The sequence below is a fragment of the Leptinotarsa decemlineata genome, unplaced genomic scaffold, assembly GCF_025532065.1.
Source record: "Leptinotarsa decemlineata unplaced genomic scaffold, Ldec_3_MD MMD2_tig00002082_RagTag_RagTag, whole genome shotgun sequence".
NCBI lineage: Eukaryota > Metazoa > Arthropoda > Insecta > Coleoptera > Chrysomelidae > Leptinotarsa > Leptinotarsa decemlineata.
In genome coordinates, this window is record NW_027412573.1 from 1,216,126 (window position 1) to 1,233,499 (window position 17,374).

At 36.0% G+C, this 17,374-nt stretch overlaps 1 protein-coding gene across 3 annotated transcripts; it reads left to right on the plus strand.

Annotated features, from left to right (window-relative positions):
* The first annotated feature begins 1,267 nt into the window (after positions 1-1,267).
* Positions 1,268-13,939, plus strand: Uvrag (UV-resistance associated gene). Of its 3 annotated transcripts, none has more exons than XM_074176775.1 (7): positions 1,268-1,565; positions 1,622-2,344; positions 2,406-2,574; positions 4,534-4,767; positions 4,849-5,014; positions 7,280-7,803; positions 13,316-13,523. In XM_074176775.1, the coding sequence occupies exons 1-7, from the start codon at positions 1,491-1,493 to the stop codon at positions 13,372-13,374; spliced, it is 1,950 nt and encodes a 649-aa protein (XP_074032876.1). In that variant the 5' UTR covers positions 1,268-1,490; the 3' UTR covers positions 13,375-13,523. The 3 variants fall into 3 exon arrangements, with proteins under 3 accessions (XP_074032876.1, XP_074032874.1, XP_074032875.1); XM_074176773.1 differs by having other exon boundaries at positions 1,269-1,565; positions 13,327-13,939; XM_074176774.1 differs by having other exon boundaries at positions 1,269-1,565; positions 7,295-7,803; positions 13,327-13,939.
* Positions 13,940-17,374: the final 3,435 nt, after the last annotated feature.

Below are 17,374 nucleotides of genomic sequence, written 5' to 3' on the forward strand. Positions count from 1 at the left end.
CTCAGCTGAAAATTTGAGCTCAGCTTGAACTAAGCTCTCCAAAGCCCAAAATACATGTGGCAACCCCTTGAAATTGCTGAAATTTTTCATATACGCTCATCAAGTACAATAAACATGGAAAAAAAGGAATTTATGCCAAAATCAAAGATTTTTCACTGGTCAAAATTGTAAAAGCGAAGTAGAAGTGATCTCAGGTACAAACAAGTTATTCCATATTTTAGATACTCAATCCTGGCACATGGAAGCAGAAAATGTCCTTATTGTGAAAGTACACAAAAGATAAATGAAATTACTGGAAATCGATACAGCTAATAAGAAAAATATGTGAACTTTCAAAGTACATTTCGCATTGAATATATATAACACATCACAAACCAAACTTTTATTTCAAGAAAGTTGACACAATATAAATCAAGTTCTAAAATGAAGTAAAAGTTTTGTGTATGGTCCAGCCGTAAAAAGTGATTTTTTTTTCATCAGGCTGTGGAATAAACACGAGGATGGAAGGTTGAATGTTGTAGATATATAACTATTCATCATTTGTAAGTTATAGTGGTTCTTATCAGTCCCCACCGCAGACAGTTAGATTCATAAAAGCTTGGCTCAAAGGCTCTGAGCTGCCAAAGTGGAGATTTCAACTTAAAGTGAGCTTAAGTCCGATTATTGTTACGGTGCATTTGAAATTTACGAATTAAGTGAGGTTAAGGTTTATGCAAATCTGAATACTTTACGAATTCACAAATTTAACTGTAAAACACTACCAACTTCTGTAGACAGCAAACTCATCACATAAACACTTGACACAATAAACATCGATCGGCATATTATAATTATTTCAGATTTATCAAAAATGAAATTCAACACAGTCAAACATTCAATCCAACACTGCCAAAGCTGAGTTCAACTAGTGTGACCATAATTTTAAAAAGCGTAAAACTTATTGCAAATTTATTAACAATATAATGGATTGATGAAAATATTTTGAATGAATCAAAATCTAACGTAATCTATCCTAGCCGATATGGGGACAAACAAACCAATTCTTCCTAACGAAAACTTCAGAAGAAGTTCTTTCAACAATTTGGAACCATCCAACCGCTAAAATTATTTGAATCAGCTTTGTTACTAGACTTTCTCTGATGTCTTAGAAAGTATTATATCCTCTAACCCTGTAGTAGCCACATGATCCTGGAACTCTTGGCTGGATAGCACTGGCAGCTGAAGCCATTAATGGAAAAAGAAGAAGAAGTAGTCTCTGAATGTGGATGAACTTGACGTTTTAAAACGTCAGTAGGCAAAAGATAAAAACAAATAGCAAGGCAATGATTTTTTGCAAGATTGCGAAATTTTTGTATACTTCACCCGAATCGATATTAGAATTTAAGCACAACACACTCTTGTCCAGTCACCCTATTGAAAACTAATATTTATATTCCAAAGAATGCCTTGAGTTTACATAAACCTTTATATAAATACACCCATTAAATGTCATGAGTTTTTCTGCTCTAGAATATATGCTCAGCAGGCAGAGAGGTCGACAATGGGTGCCCCTGATAACGCAACAGGTAAGTTATTTCCAAAGTATTTCGAACTCTGACAAAGCTATTGTTTTTTGTTGCAGTACCGTCTACGTCACGTTTTCCAAATTATAGGCTTCAATTTGTCTCGGAGGATGTCAGAAAGCTTTTACTTCACTCTACACCTGACCACCATGAGCGCACCGTTTTACACGAGTGAGCGGATGATGCATCCCCATCCGAAATGGGAGGAACTCAACCAGAGGGACATGCCAAATGGCTCCGCTTCCTGTGTAGTGTTGCGGATATGGCAGCATTGCGAGGACGGAGATGATAAAATCCTGTTAACGTGGGGTGTTCACTTTTCCGGACTTTGCTACTTGGGCAATGATTCGATTCTTGTACAACCGAGATATTTCAAGGATTATTCTGTGATATTTTGTATGCAGGGGGGTTTTTATACTAGTCATCAAGTGATCAAAACTGATCTGCAGATACCAATACCTTTCATTTCAAATGTTAACGTCATAGACACTTTAAACAGTAAGGTTATTTATAAAAAAGTAGCTATTGAAGTGAGTCGCCACGAGGTTCAAAGGAGTTGTAATTTAGAGAAGCTGAGAAGAGTGCACGATTTACAAATTCAGATTCGAAATGAAACTGTTGAAGCTAACCATATGCGGGACAAGTTGAATGCTTTGTGCGGTTTCAATCAGAGAGTGGAAACGGAGACGCAGTCTCTGGAGTCGGATCTCTCTGGGTCGGCTTCTTCGGTTTGGTACGCTCCGCAGATGCTCACTATGAACTCGTTGAATAAAATGTTGAAGGTGAGACCCTTCTGAAATATGTCTGGCAAAAGCAGGTAGTAGAATTGTAGTGAATTTTCAGGGAAATACTACATCTTTGCAGAAGCAGAAAATAATGGGAATCAACAAACAAATAGAGAAGGCCAAATTCATCATCAGGTTGCTTGCGCAAGAAAAAGATAAAAAGTCTGTGATAATTCGAGGAATAAAACAGAGGTTTTTTGTGATAACCGAAGATAATGAGGAGAAAGGCAAGTAGAACCTGTTATTTTTTTGCAAAAAAAATTATTTTCAGGCTGGCGCTAGTTTTAGAAAAATGTTCAATTAGACACGTTTATTTTAGTCCACTGATCATCAATCTGAAGTCAAAGCTAGGTTATCTAATCTACTTTAAAAGATACTACCACTCAAAAGTAAAAAATTGGTTATTTCAACAACTTTCGATAATACAGGCATGAAACTCCAGTTTTTTTCCTCAAAAACGTTAAATTTTCTTAATTCTATATTTTCCATCGAACTAAATTCTGTAATCATTTAAACTGTTTATGAAACTAAATAACACATTTTCAAGAGAGTTTTAGCTTTTACTTTCACTTTAAGAAATTCATCATAATGTAAATCAGTGAGAGTTTTCGTACACCATACTCTTACTAGAAAATAGATATTTCATCTTTCCCAACTACCTACACCGACAGTTCTGGTTAATGCCTGCCGGAAAACAACTACTTCCACGGGTAATACCACAATGAATATTTATTTTATTATTTTTTTTCTCTAGAATTGCCAATAATTTTTCAACTGAGTCAAGTGGTAAAAATTCTCCACTTTCTAGAATAGTTTCTAATGGCAATAAGGTTGATCTTGACTTATTTTATATTCCTGAATGTTCTCTTAGAAATAGATTGAAAAATATTCAACTGTAAATCACAGGAATAAGTGCTCAAATATTTCTATTCTTAGGTTATTAGTATAGTTAAAGTTAGATTAATATTAGTGTTTATTCATTGTTTATTCATTGTTCAACCACACTTTGACTACTGTTCCTCTATCCTATATCTATTCAACTCCAAAAACTTCATAATCGTGGTATGAGGATCATTTGGAAATTCCGTAGAGATACCCCTATTACTATTATGCTTAATGTTTCAAATTGGCAATCCATTTCCCAAAGACTGTTATATTTCACAATGATTTTCGTACACAAAATATTGAACAATTTAGGACCATCTTATTTCGAACAGTACATTGTCTTTCATCATGATATTCACCACCACTTCACTCGAAATAATAAATTATATATAAACAGAACAAAAACATCATGAGTTCTTCGTTTTTCGAGGGTTTTGATCAGTTCAACTAATTACCAAATGTAATTACAAATATCCCATCTCTGAACGTGTTCAAAAATGAATTGAAGAAATTTATTTTCATTGCACAAATATGAAATGTGTATGTTACCTGTAGCTACAATGTTCTTTCTTGAGATATTATCCTGCCTATCCTATGCCTTTAGAATGTATTCATTTAATGTTTGTCATATATTTTAAATCATTCCAATTTGTGACGAAAATATCAGAAATGTATGTAAATTAGGATTTTCCTATTTCAAATAAAGATTATTATAGTTACTTTTAAATTACCACCATTTTATACTCTAACATTTACCTTCTCGTATGGAAACGAACAGATTCAATAATGGCGGTTTTTGTAAAACCCTTTATAGTGAAAATCATACTATAAACTGTATCAATTACTTTCTTTTTTCTTGCTTGAATGTCTATCAGATATAATGCAATATCCAGCGTGGTATTAGCCGGTGAAGTAGTTGTTTTTTCCCTGATACAGTCTTCAGAATTATTATTAATATGGTTAAAGTAGAAATCGTTTGAAAAAATACTGAGACTTTTCAATAAACCAGTTCTCTATTAACCAAATCAATTTGAGAACTATTCAACTTTAAGTGACATCACTTATTCAAATCCCAAAGTTTTTATCAATGTATTAAATACTTATAAACAAAATACAATATGTATAGAACCTTTATACTCATGTTTTCTTTGCTTCTGTATTTTTATTTTTTGTAATTTAATTGCTTGCTTATTAAGAAGTTTTCAAAAAAGTGTCCACCTCGTGTTTTTTTTATTTATAATAGGTAACTCAAGTACGATACTTATCAAATATGCCACCTTTAATTTTTCTTTTGAGTGCAGAATCGGATCTAATGGAAAATTATCGTCAGCTGAGCAGGGAAGCGGAAAATCTGAAAGAGTGTAAGAAAATTATATACGAGCACCGAGAATTGTATTCCAACATCAACATGCACCTCCAACTGAGGAGGCGACAGCTGCTCAAACAGCTGTTGCAAATTTTTCCAATAGAGAGAACGTCTGACGATAAATTCACAATATGTGGGATACATCTGCCAAACTCCGATATCCTGGCTGGTGAGTTTTTGATGTTTCCACAGAAGATATTATTTTGCAGGTTCTTAATTCTATTTGACGATATTATGACATTGATTTCAGACTGTTCGGACATCGGATTGTCAGTGGCTCTAGGATATATCGCTCACATTCTAGTAATGGCTTCCACATTCCTGCAGGTGCCTCTGAGGTACCCCATAATGCATTACGGATCGAGATCTTATATCACGGATAACGTGTCGCCAGTGTTGCCGGACAAAGATAGAGAGTAAGTTTGCTTTGAGAAAGAAAATGAAATTGAGAGATGATACTGAATTGAAGAGAAAAGAAAGACTAGAATAGAGAGTAGGAGAAAATTGAATTGATAAAAAAGATCAATGACATCATATAGATTGATTGTTTGTTGAAATGAAAATTTAACTGCAAATAATAATCAAGAAACGGAACAATGAACGGATAAATGAAACGGATAAATGAACAATTAATATTTCAAATTCAATGGAATATAATAGAAGTTATTACTCGTGAAATCTGCATGTCACAAAGTTAGGAATTTATCCAAATTACCTTAAAATTTCAAAAGTTGTGCCTGTGTTTAAAAAAGGTGATCTAAATGATGTGGCCAATCACAGACCAATTTCGTTACCCCCTATATTATCAAAAATTTATGAGAAAATACTGAAGTCAAAAATTAATAATCATCTTGAGCAAAAAAAAATTTTCACAAATTCCCAGTTTGGCTTTCGAAATAATAAATCTACAACTCTCGCAATAAGTAAACTTGTGGATACTGTAAATTATGGTTTTGATAACAAGAAATTTGTTGGATGCCTGTTATGTGATCTGTCAAAGGCCTTTGATTGCGTCTCTCATCTAAATCTATATGAAATTGATGATAAAAACTATTAGGGCTTATAACTTCCTACCTATCTAACAGAAAACAAATTACTTACTTCAATAAACAATGTTCAAATTTATCATCGGTAGAATATGGGGTGCCTCAGGGCTCGGTACTGGGCCCGCTACTGTTCTTGATTTACATCAATGACTTACCTGCGGTGGTGCCAGACACTGAGGTGATCCTCTTTGCTGATGATACAACATGGATTGAAACAAATCTCTCCATAACTAATTTAAAGGAAAAAATCATAGAGGCACAGTTGAAGGTTGATGATTGGTTCAACTGTAACAGGCTTCGCTTAAATGACTCAAAAGCTGACTAAATTGTTTTCTCTCTTAGAAATCATGACATGGAGTTGAAGTCAAATGTGAAATTTCTAGGAGTAATGCTTGACTCAACTTTAACAAGGAAATCTCATGTTGATTATTTAGCGAAAAAACTATGCAGGGTAACTTATCTCCTAAAAAACTTGGCCAAAAGTTACTGCTTCGCTTCGAGAGGTGTAACTGATCAGTTACACCTCTCGAAGCGAAGCAGTAACTCGTCTTGATAATGCCATCTGAGATGATGGCGAAACGTCGACTATCGAATAGTACACAACGGATGAACACCCGGAAGAACAACACATCATATATATATATATATATATATATATATATATATATATAAAATTATTCATCTTTAAATTTCATATTTTCATATTTTTTGTCTCTCATATGTATTGGACACAGTGGATATCCACTTCATTGTTATCTACTCACTTTGTCAATAAGAATAATTATTCTTGGACAATAAAGTACAGTTTGATTTGATGATTTGATTTGATATAAAAATTTGGTGAATAGTACAAAAATTAAATCAATATTAGATAGATAGATACGTTTATTTCAACAGAGTACTTTATAATCATTCACAACAGTGGCGGAATATTATTGTCTGAGAAGTCAGTGAAAAAAAAAAATAAAAATTGTCAAAATATCAATATGTGTACATAAAAAAAATGAAACATTCAAAATGAATGGCTTTATATTTCTAACACAATCATAAATATTTCAAAACGTTCGTCATATTGCACATGATTATTGAAAATAGAGATAATTTCTATAATTTTACTAGCTGACCAGTCAAGCGTTGTTTTGCCACATAAATTATTTCTGAGGTAGAAAATAATAATTAACTCAATGTAAGAGTGTTTCAGAACGATAACACTTACAAATATATTCAATCCCTTGTCCCGTTAGTCTATGTTTAGCTACCACAAACAAACTTGCCAATCTAATGGGAAATTGCACATATTTAAAATGAATTGGCACATCTGTAGGTATAATAGGGATTTAAATTGTTGGCTTCGACAACGTTTTTCATTAATTTTTTGATGACTTATCGCGAGCTGTTGCACAGCCGTGGTGGATTCAAATTACGGAGTGATCCAACCTCCAGTTGTTAATTATGCGGTGGTATGCCTGGCAATTCCAATGAGTTCAAAACTTTGTTGGATGTTCACAGCTTTGGTGACATCGCGAAACTCTATTCATCCTCGATGGATAAACAGTGATAGTCGCCAACCGGCTACCGTTCAAAATATATCTTTCAAATCATCCATCTATAACTTTGTGCTCTCATCTCATGCAGTCTCGAACCTTCCAGCTTCCCACTGTTCACTAGAGGCAAGGACAAGGTGCAGTTCACGTACGGCGTATACCTCCTGAACAAGAACCTCGCGCAGTTTCGCTGGTTCCTCAATATGAACACCGTCGACCTGAAGGCGACCCTCCGCAACCTCCTGACGTTTCTGCAGGGTCCCGGAGAGTTATCCGCAGCTTCCACCAGAACTCTGCCGCCTCCAGACAGGTCGTTGACCGGCCCCAAATTCGTTAGTTTACAGAGAATCGCTTCGTCATCATCGACTATATCCGATACTATTTTAGACAGCATAAGGCGGGAGAAACGAATCTCGCGGTCCATCAGCCCGACTACCCTGAAGAAGTTTTCACAACTCGGCAGAGGGAGCCCCGAGCGAGGTGGGAAGGGCTTGAGCGAAATCCTTGCAGTTCCGGAGGCGTACCTCAACAGGCAGATCAGCTCGGAATCGTTTAGGAATTTCGCTAGGACGGAGAAGCTGATGGAGGTCGAGGAGAGCGACGAGGGAAGCACAGGTGAGTGGGAATGGTTTGTTTCGGGGTTGCTTAGCGCTGACTTGAGGTTTCTGACAGATGTGGCGAGGTCTTTGGGGAAAGCTCGCAAATATAATAGATGGGAAGTTGTTTGAAAGTGGTTGACAATGTTTCGTGGTGTATTTCATCAGCTCGGACTTCCATTGTCTAATATAATATGAATTGATTTGAAGTTCCTGAAAAAATATTAAAAAGACTAACCGAAAATAACAATTTTATTTGAACAAAAAAACGGAAATTACAAAGAATGTTCCGCTCAGCCCGATCATTAGCTCTAGAGATTCAGCCACTAAGAACTTGTCCAGATTTTTACTACCAATAATTAAACCATTGTAAGGTAAAACTTCATCTTTTGTGAAAAATTCAAGGCATTTCGTTAAAGTACAGAGCAGGATCAACTGATCAGTTTTGACGTAGAAAGCCTCTACACCAATGTTCCTGTCGAAGAAGCACTTCAAATCGTACAGAAGAAGCTATCCGAAGATGGGGACCTGAAAGATAGAACAAACTTACCGATACAAGTAATCGTGGAGTTACTAGGATGCTGTGTACGAAACTGCTATTTCCAACTGAAGGACGAATTCTTTACGCAAGATGGGGGACTGCCAATGGAATCGCCACTTTCACCTGTTATAGCCAATATATATATGGAGTGGTTTGAAACTTTGGCCATTGAAGAAACCCAGAAGAAGCCCCAAGTCTGGTTGAGATACGTAGACGACACCTACATAATATGGAACCATGGAAATACTGAACTAGACACTTTCCTGAAGCACATCAACAACGTAAGGCCTTCCGTCACTTTCACAATGGAGAAGGAAATCCACAACGAATTGCCATTCACAGACGTTTTGGTGAAGAGGACCGACACTAAATGTGAAACATCAGTATATCGAAAACCCACTCGCACAGGACAGTATCTGAACCAGAAATCCAACCACCATCAATCGACTAAGAGAGGAATCATCAAGACTCTACTAGACCGTGCCTTCGGGCTCTGTAATATAAAGGAAGGTCTCGAAAGGAAACTAGGCATCATCAAAAACGACCTTCAACGGAATGGTTACTCCGGAGTGATGGTAGAACAGGCTATAGCTAGAAGACAGCAAGAGCTCCACAAGGAAGAGAAGCCTCCACAACCAGTACTTGTACTTCCCTACATCAGAGGATCTTCGGAAAGGATACGAAGGATTGGGTCCAAGTATAACATCAGGACCTTCTTCAGATCTGGGAGCACTATCCGTAGCAGCCTAACGAAAACCAGGCCACCAAACGCGGACTGCGATTCCAAGAATTGCATTTACCAGATACCCTGCGAGTGTGGAGAATCATACATCGGTGAAACTAAGAGGCCATTGAAAGTTCGCATTGCTGAGCACAAGAAACACACACATCGAGGAGAAACCAGCAAATCCGGAATAGCAGAGCATGTTTGGGCTCGTCAACATAATATCAAGCGGGCTTAAGCTGAAATCATCCACAAAGAGGAACACTGGTTTAGGAGAAAATTCAAGGAAGTCGCGTATATGTTGTCCAACAACGCATTTAGTCAAAGATACGTAACATATGGAAACCTCTAATCAAGTGAAAAACGACCAACTCCCGCCAAACGGTCATCTCCCCTAAAAACCAATGAAGCTGAGAGAGAGAGAGAGAGAAGAGGGGATAAGTGAAAGCACTCGAATGGCCTATAAATAGTCGGACATAACTTGATTTGAAATCTTTTAATTTTTATTTTCAATATTTTATTTTTCATTTTTTGTTAATAATAATTTTCAGCTTTTATTAATATTTCAATTTTTGTTTTCTGTTTGGTTTTATGTTATTTCTTTGTAATTTCAGTTTTTTTGTTCAAATAAAATTGTTATTTTTGGCACTGGTAGTCCGAACTGATGAAATATAGATGGGAAGTTGCCTATCTATGAGAGAAAAAAATTACACAGCTCTCTTTGTTCCAGAGGTAAACAAATAGTTTAACACTTTGAATATCCAGTAGGTACCTTGAAAGGATAATGATCCTTCGAAATATGCATGCTGGCAATTCTTCAGGGAAAGAGAAAGAGTGTTTTAGAGGAATCAAAGGAGCTGAAGTCAATTCTTTAGTATCATTATTGAAACAGACAACTTTGTCACGATTCAACCCACTCTCTATGTCTCTACCTATCACTGTGATCCTTTTCTTATAAAGGTTTTCCTATGTGCGTTTACAGCTATGTTTTCCCAGTGCTCCCTTTGTTTCTTATAGACCCATTTTCGAATCTTGTTCTTACCAAAGACTTTGATACTCCAACAGCTAGTTCAGGACCTGTATATTTGGAGTTGATGATTCGTGACTGGCACACTGGTCAGCTGTTTCGTTGCCTGCGATGCCTGAGTTTTCAAGCACCCAGTATAGAGACAATCTATTTCTGTCCGCCAGTTTCCTAAGTTCTTCACGGCATTTCTAGACCAATATCGATGCTACTTTTGGATTCGTCGATGCTCCAAGTGCAGCATGGCTGTCTGTGAATATACTGACCCGCTCATTCCGTTGAGCTCTCAGATTAACATTCCTCGCGCATTGCATTCAATACTTTAGCTGCGAGGTTTGTGTCGAACATATAATTCAGTGTCATGTTGTCTGAAAACATGTTTGATCTTCGTTCCTACACGCTCATTCGAACACTTTTTTAATCTAACGTGAGCAAACGCGGCACCAAACGCGCGGGTAGCTTTCTCGTGCCTAAATGTTGATTCAATATGTGACAAACCCGTTCTTTTGACGTGTTCATAGCCTCTGATATCTCTCTCACTTTAGTACCGCGGTTGTCTAGCACCATTTAGTGAACTTTGGCGATGTTTTCGTCGGTAGTTGCAGTTTTTGGACGTCCCGAATGTTTATCGTGTCCCAAGCTCTCACGGCTACATTTAAATTCAGCTGCCCAAAATTTCACTGTGGTAAATGTCGGTGGAGAGTCCCCATACAGATAATCCAACTTATCTTTGATTTGCGTAGACGTATTGCCTTTCAAAAACAATTATTTAATGACATCTCGATACTCGATCCTGTCCATTTTCATCAACTCACGCAAATGGCTGTTACATAACAACTGCGCGTCCTAAATGGCTGAAACTTTGGTTAGTAACTGTCAACAGATAAACAACGAAATTCACTAGCTTTTATTTACGCGTGCTGCCATCTTCATGTTGAGGTCGGAAACTTTTCAAGCCACCCTGGTACAAAGTAGTAAATTTAAGGTTATTTGTGAACATTTGTTTAGCACATAGACTTTCATTTCTAGTTATGATGTAACCTTAATATTTCTTTGATGTTTGTTTAGCATAGTCTTTCTCAAAGTGGGCGATAACGCCCCCTTGTGGGCGCTGGAGGCCTACAGGGAGGCAGCAAAGGGCACAGAGAAGATTGGGGGGCGTTGAAGCGGTTTAGGGGGACGATAGCTAATTTAAAATTTTTTTTTTTTTTAACACAAACTTTACCGCTCCTTTACGCTTAACGCGCGTTTCCTCGTGTACCGCCATCTAGAGGACTAGACAGTAACTATTTCCTGTCCGATAGTTGTCAAACTGTACAATAGATGGCGGTAAGATTCAATGCGAAGCGAGAAGTTTCTAGTTTCCATTCTCGAAAGTACTAGGCCCGCCCGCTGCCTCATATAATCTTATCTTATACATTATCTACTTGCTATTCACTCAAACAGGTAAACCTCACACTATTGGAGAGGATTCAATTTTACCGGCAATAAAAGAAGTAATAACTACTGTGCTCTATAAACAAGCGGCAGATATTATCCGAAAAATTCCTTTGAGCAATAGTTCCGTGCACAGACAAATTGATGAGATGGCTTAAAACATTGAAGAGTAATTGTGCAATCATCTGAAGACTTTTAAATTCCCAATTCAGTTAGATGAGTCCACTTTACCAACCAATGAAGCATTGTTGTCATACTTGAGGTTTATTAAAAATGAGAAAATATATCAAGAACTACAATTTGCCAGAAATTTAGAGACGGATACAAAAAAGAAACCATATATAATACACTGGAAAAATTTTGTGATGAGAAAGAAATTCCACTGAAGATTATTATTCACAAAGGCTTCATAGCGTACTTAAAAAATAAAATTCCATAAAATGACGCTGTACATTGCGTCATTCATAGGCAACATTTGGTTGCGAAAAATTTGAGTGAGCGCCTCTTTCAGTCACTGCAATATATCATCAAAGCAGTCAATAAAATCCGAAACAGCTCTTTAAATGACAAATTATTTAATCAGCTCTGTGTTGCTAATGATGAAGATTTCAAATGATTGCTGTTTCACACAGAAGTGCGTTGGTTATCAAGAGGTAACTGTCTGACTCGATTTTACAATCAGACTCTGTAATAGAGTTGTTGGAAAACAAAGACAAAGAATTGCACGACAACCTCATCACTTCAAATAATAATATTGCATACTTGACAGACCTGTGTTAATTATTTAATGATGTCAAACTCCAACTTCAAGGTGACGACTTGAATTTGATTAAAACAAAAAATGTGATTGCTGCTTTTGTAGCCAAATTGCTCTTATACAAGAATAATATTGGCAGACGTGAGTTTCGAAATTTTCCTAATTTGTCAGCAGTATTCTTGAACAACGACGACTTGCTTGTTTACTGCCAACATTTGGAGAACCTTCACAGTGAGTTCGCAGGATAATTCCAGGACATTTTAAAATTGGAAATACCGGACTGGGTGTTGAATCCTTTTTCAAATGTCAACACAGCAGGATCACCCCAGCTGGAAGAAGAACTCATAGAACTGATAACGAACGAGGAAGTAAAATAAAATTAAAAAATGAATACCAAGAATTTTGGCTACAAAAGCCAATCCAGCAATTGTACCCTGGATTGTGGTCCATCGTTCAACGATTTTTGATAGGATTTCTATCATTGTATTTGTGTGAACTCGGATTTAGTGCTGTGGCAACGTTGCTAACTAAAAAGAGAAATCGGGTGCAGATTACCGAACGCGGTGACTTACGGCTGTTTTTGAGTAAATTTGAGCCTGATATTAACAAAATTGTTAAAAATCATCAAATTCATCCGTCACGTTAGATTAGTTTTAAAATTCAAACTGAAATGTTTGCTTTAATAACATGAATAAAAGTTTTCCTGATATTACCAAATGGCGTTTTACATTACCCTCATCAGAAAGTCTTATTTCCACATGACACACATAGTTAATTATTAAAATAATGATTGCGATTGTGATTCTTAAGATGTAGTAAAGTAAAAAAAATTGGGGGCGCTAGAAAATAATCAATTCTTTAATGTTTTCTATGTAAGATGGATGGTAAATAAGATTTATGTCTAGAAATTTGTTCTGATCAGTTAGTCCACAGTCGCTTCCACATGCAAGGTGGCATCAATTTGTAGTGGACATTTAGGAATCAATCATCTCATAATGAAATTAATATTCTATTATTATTTATATATTTATTAATTCAATAACCTCAGTACATTTTCAGACGCAACATTCTCTGCAACACCGACGAACCACCCCTCTGCAAGTCTGATAAAAATCACCCAAGGAAAAGAAGTCGGCGAACCCTTCGCTACTGTAAACATCGAAGATTCCTTTGAAACCAGCGTAGAGCAAGGCAAAGACGCTTTAGACTCTCCCGCGAAACTCTCCCCAGTGACAAAGCAACCCATAGATATCCACTCGGGACCAGATATATTAGAAGATAGTGAAAATGCCAAAGAGAACAATAGGATAAGCAGGTCTCTCGAGACTAGCGCTGAAAGCGGAGTAGATTTCGAGCTGAGCCCTGAGCCCCATTTGGAGCCTTCGCGAAATAGTCCGAGCGATTCACGTGAAGAGCAGGTTCAGCGGGAATATTTGGCAGAATGGCTGGAGAGCAGCCCCGGTTCTATTTGTTCCAAGGAAGGCTGGCAAACCGATACGTTCTTCAGTCTTTCAGCTGCTGAGGCTGCTTTGGAGGCTCCATTAATGGCTAGGACTGACGCTTTACTCAATACCAAGTCGTTCAATTTGATCAGGCCGAGGCAATGAGTAGGGATTTCTGATTAGATTAGAATGTGTTTGTAATGATTATCTCATTATACGTTTTGTTTGGAGTTTTATTTTTTGATAGCGGAGTTAGGATATGTTTTGGATCATTATAACTAATTCTGAAGCTATATTCGAATGTTTTTTGTATGCATATGAACACAGGCATGAACAAAATTGAGAAATGAATCAAAAGGTATCGGACTTTTGACACACAACAACATCAAAGAGTCTGGTATCACGCGAATAGTGTGTTGTTTGGCTTTGGGAGAACCAATTAGCCGACACCAAATAGAAAACAGTATATTTTGATGTAGAACTTCTTCTGAGTAAAGATTTTGATAGTGTGACGCCACAATCCTTCCTAATATCAGGGAATAATGCTGAATACAGCATAAGTTTAACATTCGAAATGAAGGGTATATCGTCGAAGCAGTCGTCGCAAAACGCCGTTCTTTCATGGGTCTCTTCAATCTTAGGAACAGGGAAAAGTCGCAGAGGACCAAATCTGGTGAGTACGGGAGCTGAGGCATGATTATGGTGTTGTTTTTGACCAAAAAATTACGTACAAGTAATAACGAGTGAGCCATGAATTGGTTTTCTACAATGCATGGCTGAATGTTCAAATTTCGCGGGCTACTTACATTCGATTAGCGATTTTTTATGTTGGTACACTCCTCTCGTACATATGTTCACAGTTTCAGCTGTTTAGCTTATTGGTGAGAGGCATAGAAGTTGGAAATGTTCGGCGGTTTTCTGCTATAGAAAAAAATGTCTAAAGAATTTGCATCAAATTTTGTGTAAAAAATTAAATTGAGTGCTCAAAAACACTTAATATGGTGATGGAATAGATCATAGAACATTCATTTGGTTTGAAGCTTTGATAATCGTTTGTTGCACAGCAAATCCTTCGCATATATACTTTGCAGTTTTTTACAATTTTGCTTGAATTTATTATAGTGCGCATACTTATAAGAAGGATTGCACGTCATTAACTAATCACATTCAATAATACAGTACAGTGTAGTGTTCATAAGAGGAAATTGCTGTCTACAGACACTGATCATGGTTTATTGTTAAACTGATCATAATTTACTGTTGAACTGATCATGATTAACTGTTGAACTGTGTATATGTTAATTTACAGATGTAATGGTGTATGAATCCACAATTTCAAACGGAAATCGTAAAAAAATTATGATGTAGATTTTTGAGACCCCATCAACGCCTCCATAAAGTAGAGTTTTCAAACTTCATTAAATTGAACCTACCCGTTTCTAAATGGAGATTTTCTGTAGATACAATGCTAAATAGCTTTTTATTTGAACAAAAGTCCGGCACCCTGCCCTTTAGCACTTTTGATTTCAATTTCTCCTATGCAAAAAAATTATGGACTCTGATTGCTGGACAATCAGCCAGTCGTGATTTGAATAAAATTGGGAATCAAAAATTCTTACCATATTTCAACTTGCACCTGGGTCCATCAGAAATGTAAAGATCAAGAATAAAATAAGCTTTTCTATGACTATTAAGAAAAGCATCAAGGGACTTGTTTCATGATTTTTGGTTTACAGTTCATTTGGTAGTAATTTCAAATTGAAAAATAGTGTACTTTGTTTGAGCTCTCTAAATAGCGTTGTTTTTCCATAATTAATCATTAAAATCAGATTTTCTAGGCCAGTGACGTCACGGGCCTAGTCCCGCTTCTTGTTCGATTGATCAATTGGAATAATACAAATAATGAACATTGCCAAATTGTAAAATTCACGGAACGTATAAACAGTTTTTGATTCATTCGTGATTCAAAGTAAAATCACACTCACTTCCGACAACTAAATCTAAGGAGAAAGTGTAAGAAATGAATTGGAAGGGAGAATTAATTATACATGGGATCCAAATAACACAAAACGCAATAAAAATGTTATTGTTTCATGTTGATATCACAGAAATTCCAATAATGGAAGTGTATAAGAACCCGTTAACGTCTAAATTTATGAAAAATTCTCCAAATGAAATGAAATGTACCCGAAAACCATGGTTCTAAATAGAATTTAACGAGTTATATTTTCAAATGATTCTCGAAGGCTCATGAACCTTAATGAAATATATCAATTATGCATTCATGCCACCCACGAAAAATAAGAAATTCAACGTTATATATTAGCCATATTGCCACCCAGTCAGCTATCTCTCTTGAATGTACTCTTTCTAATGTTTCAGAACTTCGTATTTTTGTTGAAATTATTGACACTTGGCAACACCGCTGTAGACACGATCAATTTTATTGGTCAACAGAAACGCGGCTAATTTAAACTCTTGCTTCTCGAATTTTTCTTTTCTGCAAATATAAAGAGGTGTGGGACCGATTGGGCTCGATAAATCTATAAGCAAACCAGTATAATTTTCAATAGCATGAAACAAGCCCATTATGTGACAGATTCTTGTTGAGTAAGCAGTCAAAGTGACCAGTGATGAGGTCAATCACAGATGAGCAAATTCATAACTGTACAGTTTTTCAATCATTCAATATTTTGAGTAAGCTTTGAAAATTTCCAATTTTGAAATGTGGTTCCAAATGTTGAACTTATACGTTGAACTACAACTATAAAACATGAACTCTGGAAGTGAAAACGAGTGTATCCCACCAGAAATTTGAAATGAGACGAAAGAATTGATATTTTTGGAAAGTGTCTCACGTAACAACAAAATGAGAGTTAATCAAAACTTAATAAACAGCTTTTGTGACACCAATTTGTAAGCATCATTGTGTAGTTGTTTGTATGTTGGACTGGTGGTTCTGGGTTCAATTTTGGGCTCAAGTCAACTTTTATTTCACTGAGTTTTCAAACTATTCGAATTGAATATAATGACATAAATAGGAATTATTTTTGAATGCTTCTTCAGGTTATTTAATTGTATTTCCCCCATTCGGTATATCCTTAATTAATGAATTTGAAAAATTTCTTCTTTAAACGACATTTTTTGTGGAGGATTCCATACTTTATATTGTTTTTTTGGGTTCATAACCTTCCGCAATCTGAAAAAATAAAAGGTAAATCAATAGAGAATCTGCTGAAGTGTATTAAAGGACAAACTGAAAAGTTTGCCCGAAAAAGTTATCGCGTACCTAATACGAAACTACTGTAGAGTCCAATTAGTCAGTAACTTGTCGTGTTCATAAATTTTGCCTACAAATTGAAAAAAAAATCAGTTACAGGTTTTCAAAATGGAAACGGATTGTTCTCCGAAACTTTAACCACCTAAGAAAGCCAAGTATCAATATTTAATTTTTTCAATTTGTAGACAAAAATTTATGAATAGGACAATTTTCAATTTCAATTTTCAATTCTTTATCCATTCGAGCAAATACAGCTATAGGACAAATCAAAAAACATATAAACATACAACAAAGTACAGTGAGTAAAATGATAAAATAAAATAAATTATGTACATGCATAACAAGGATTGCAGACAAAATACAATTAACATAGGATAGTGAAATA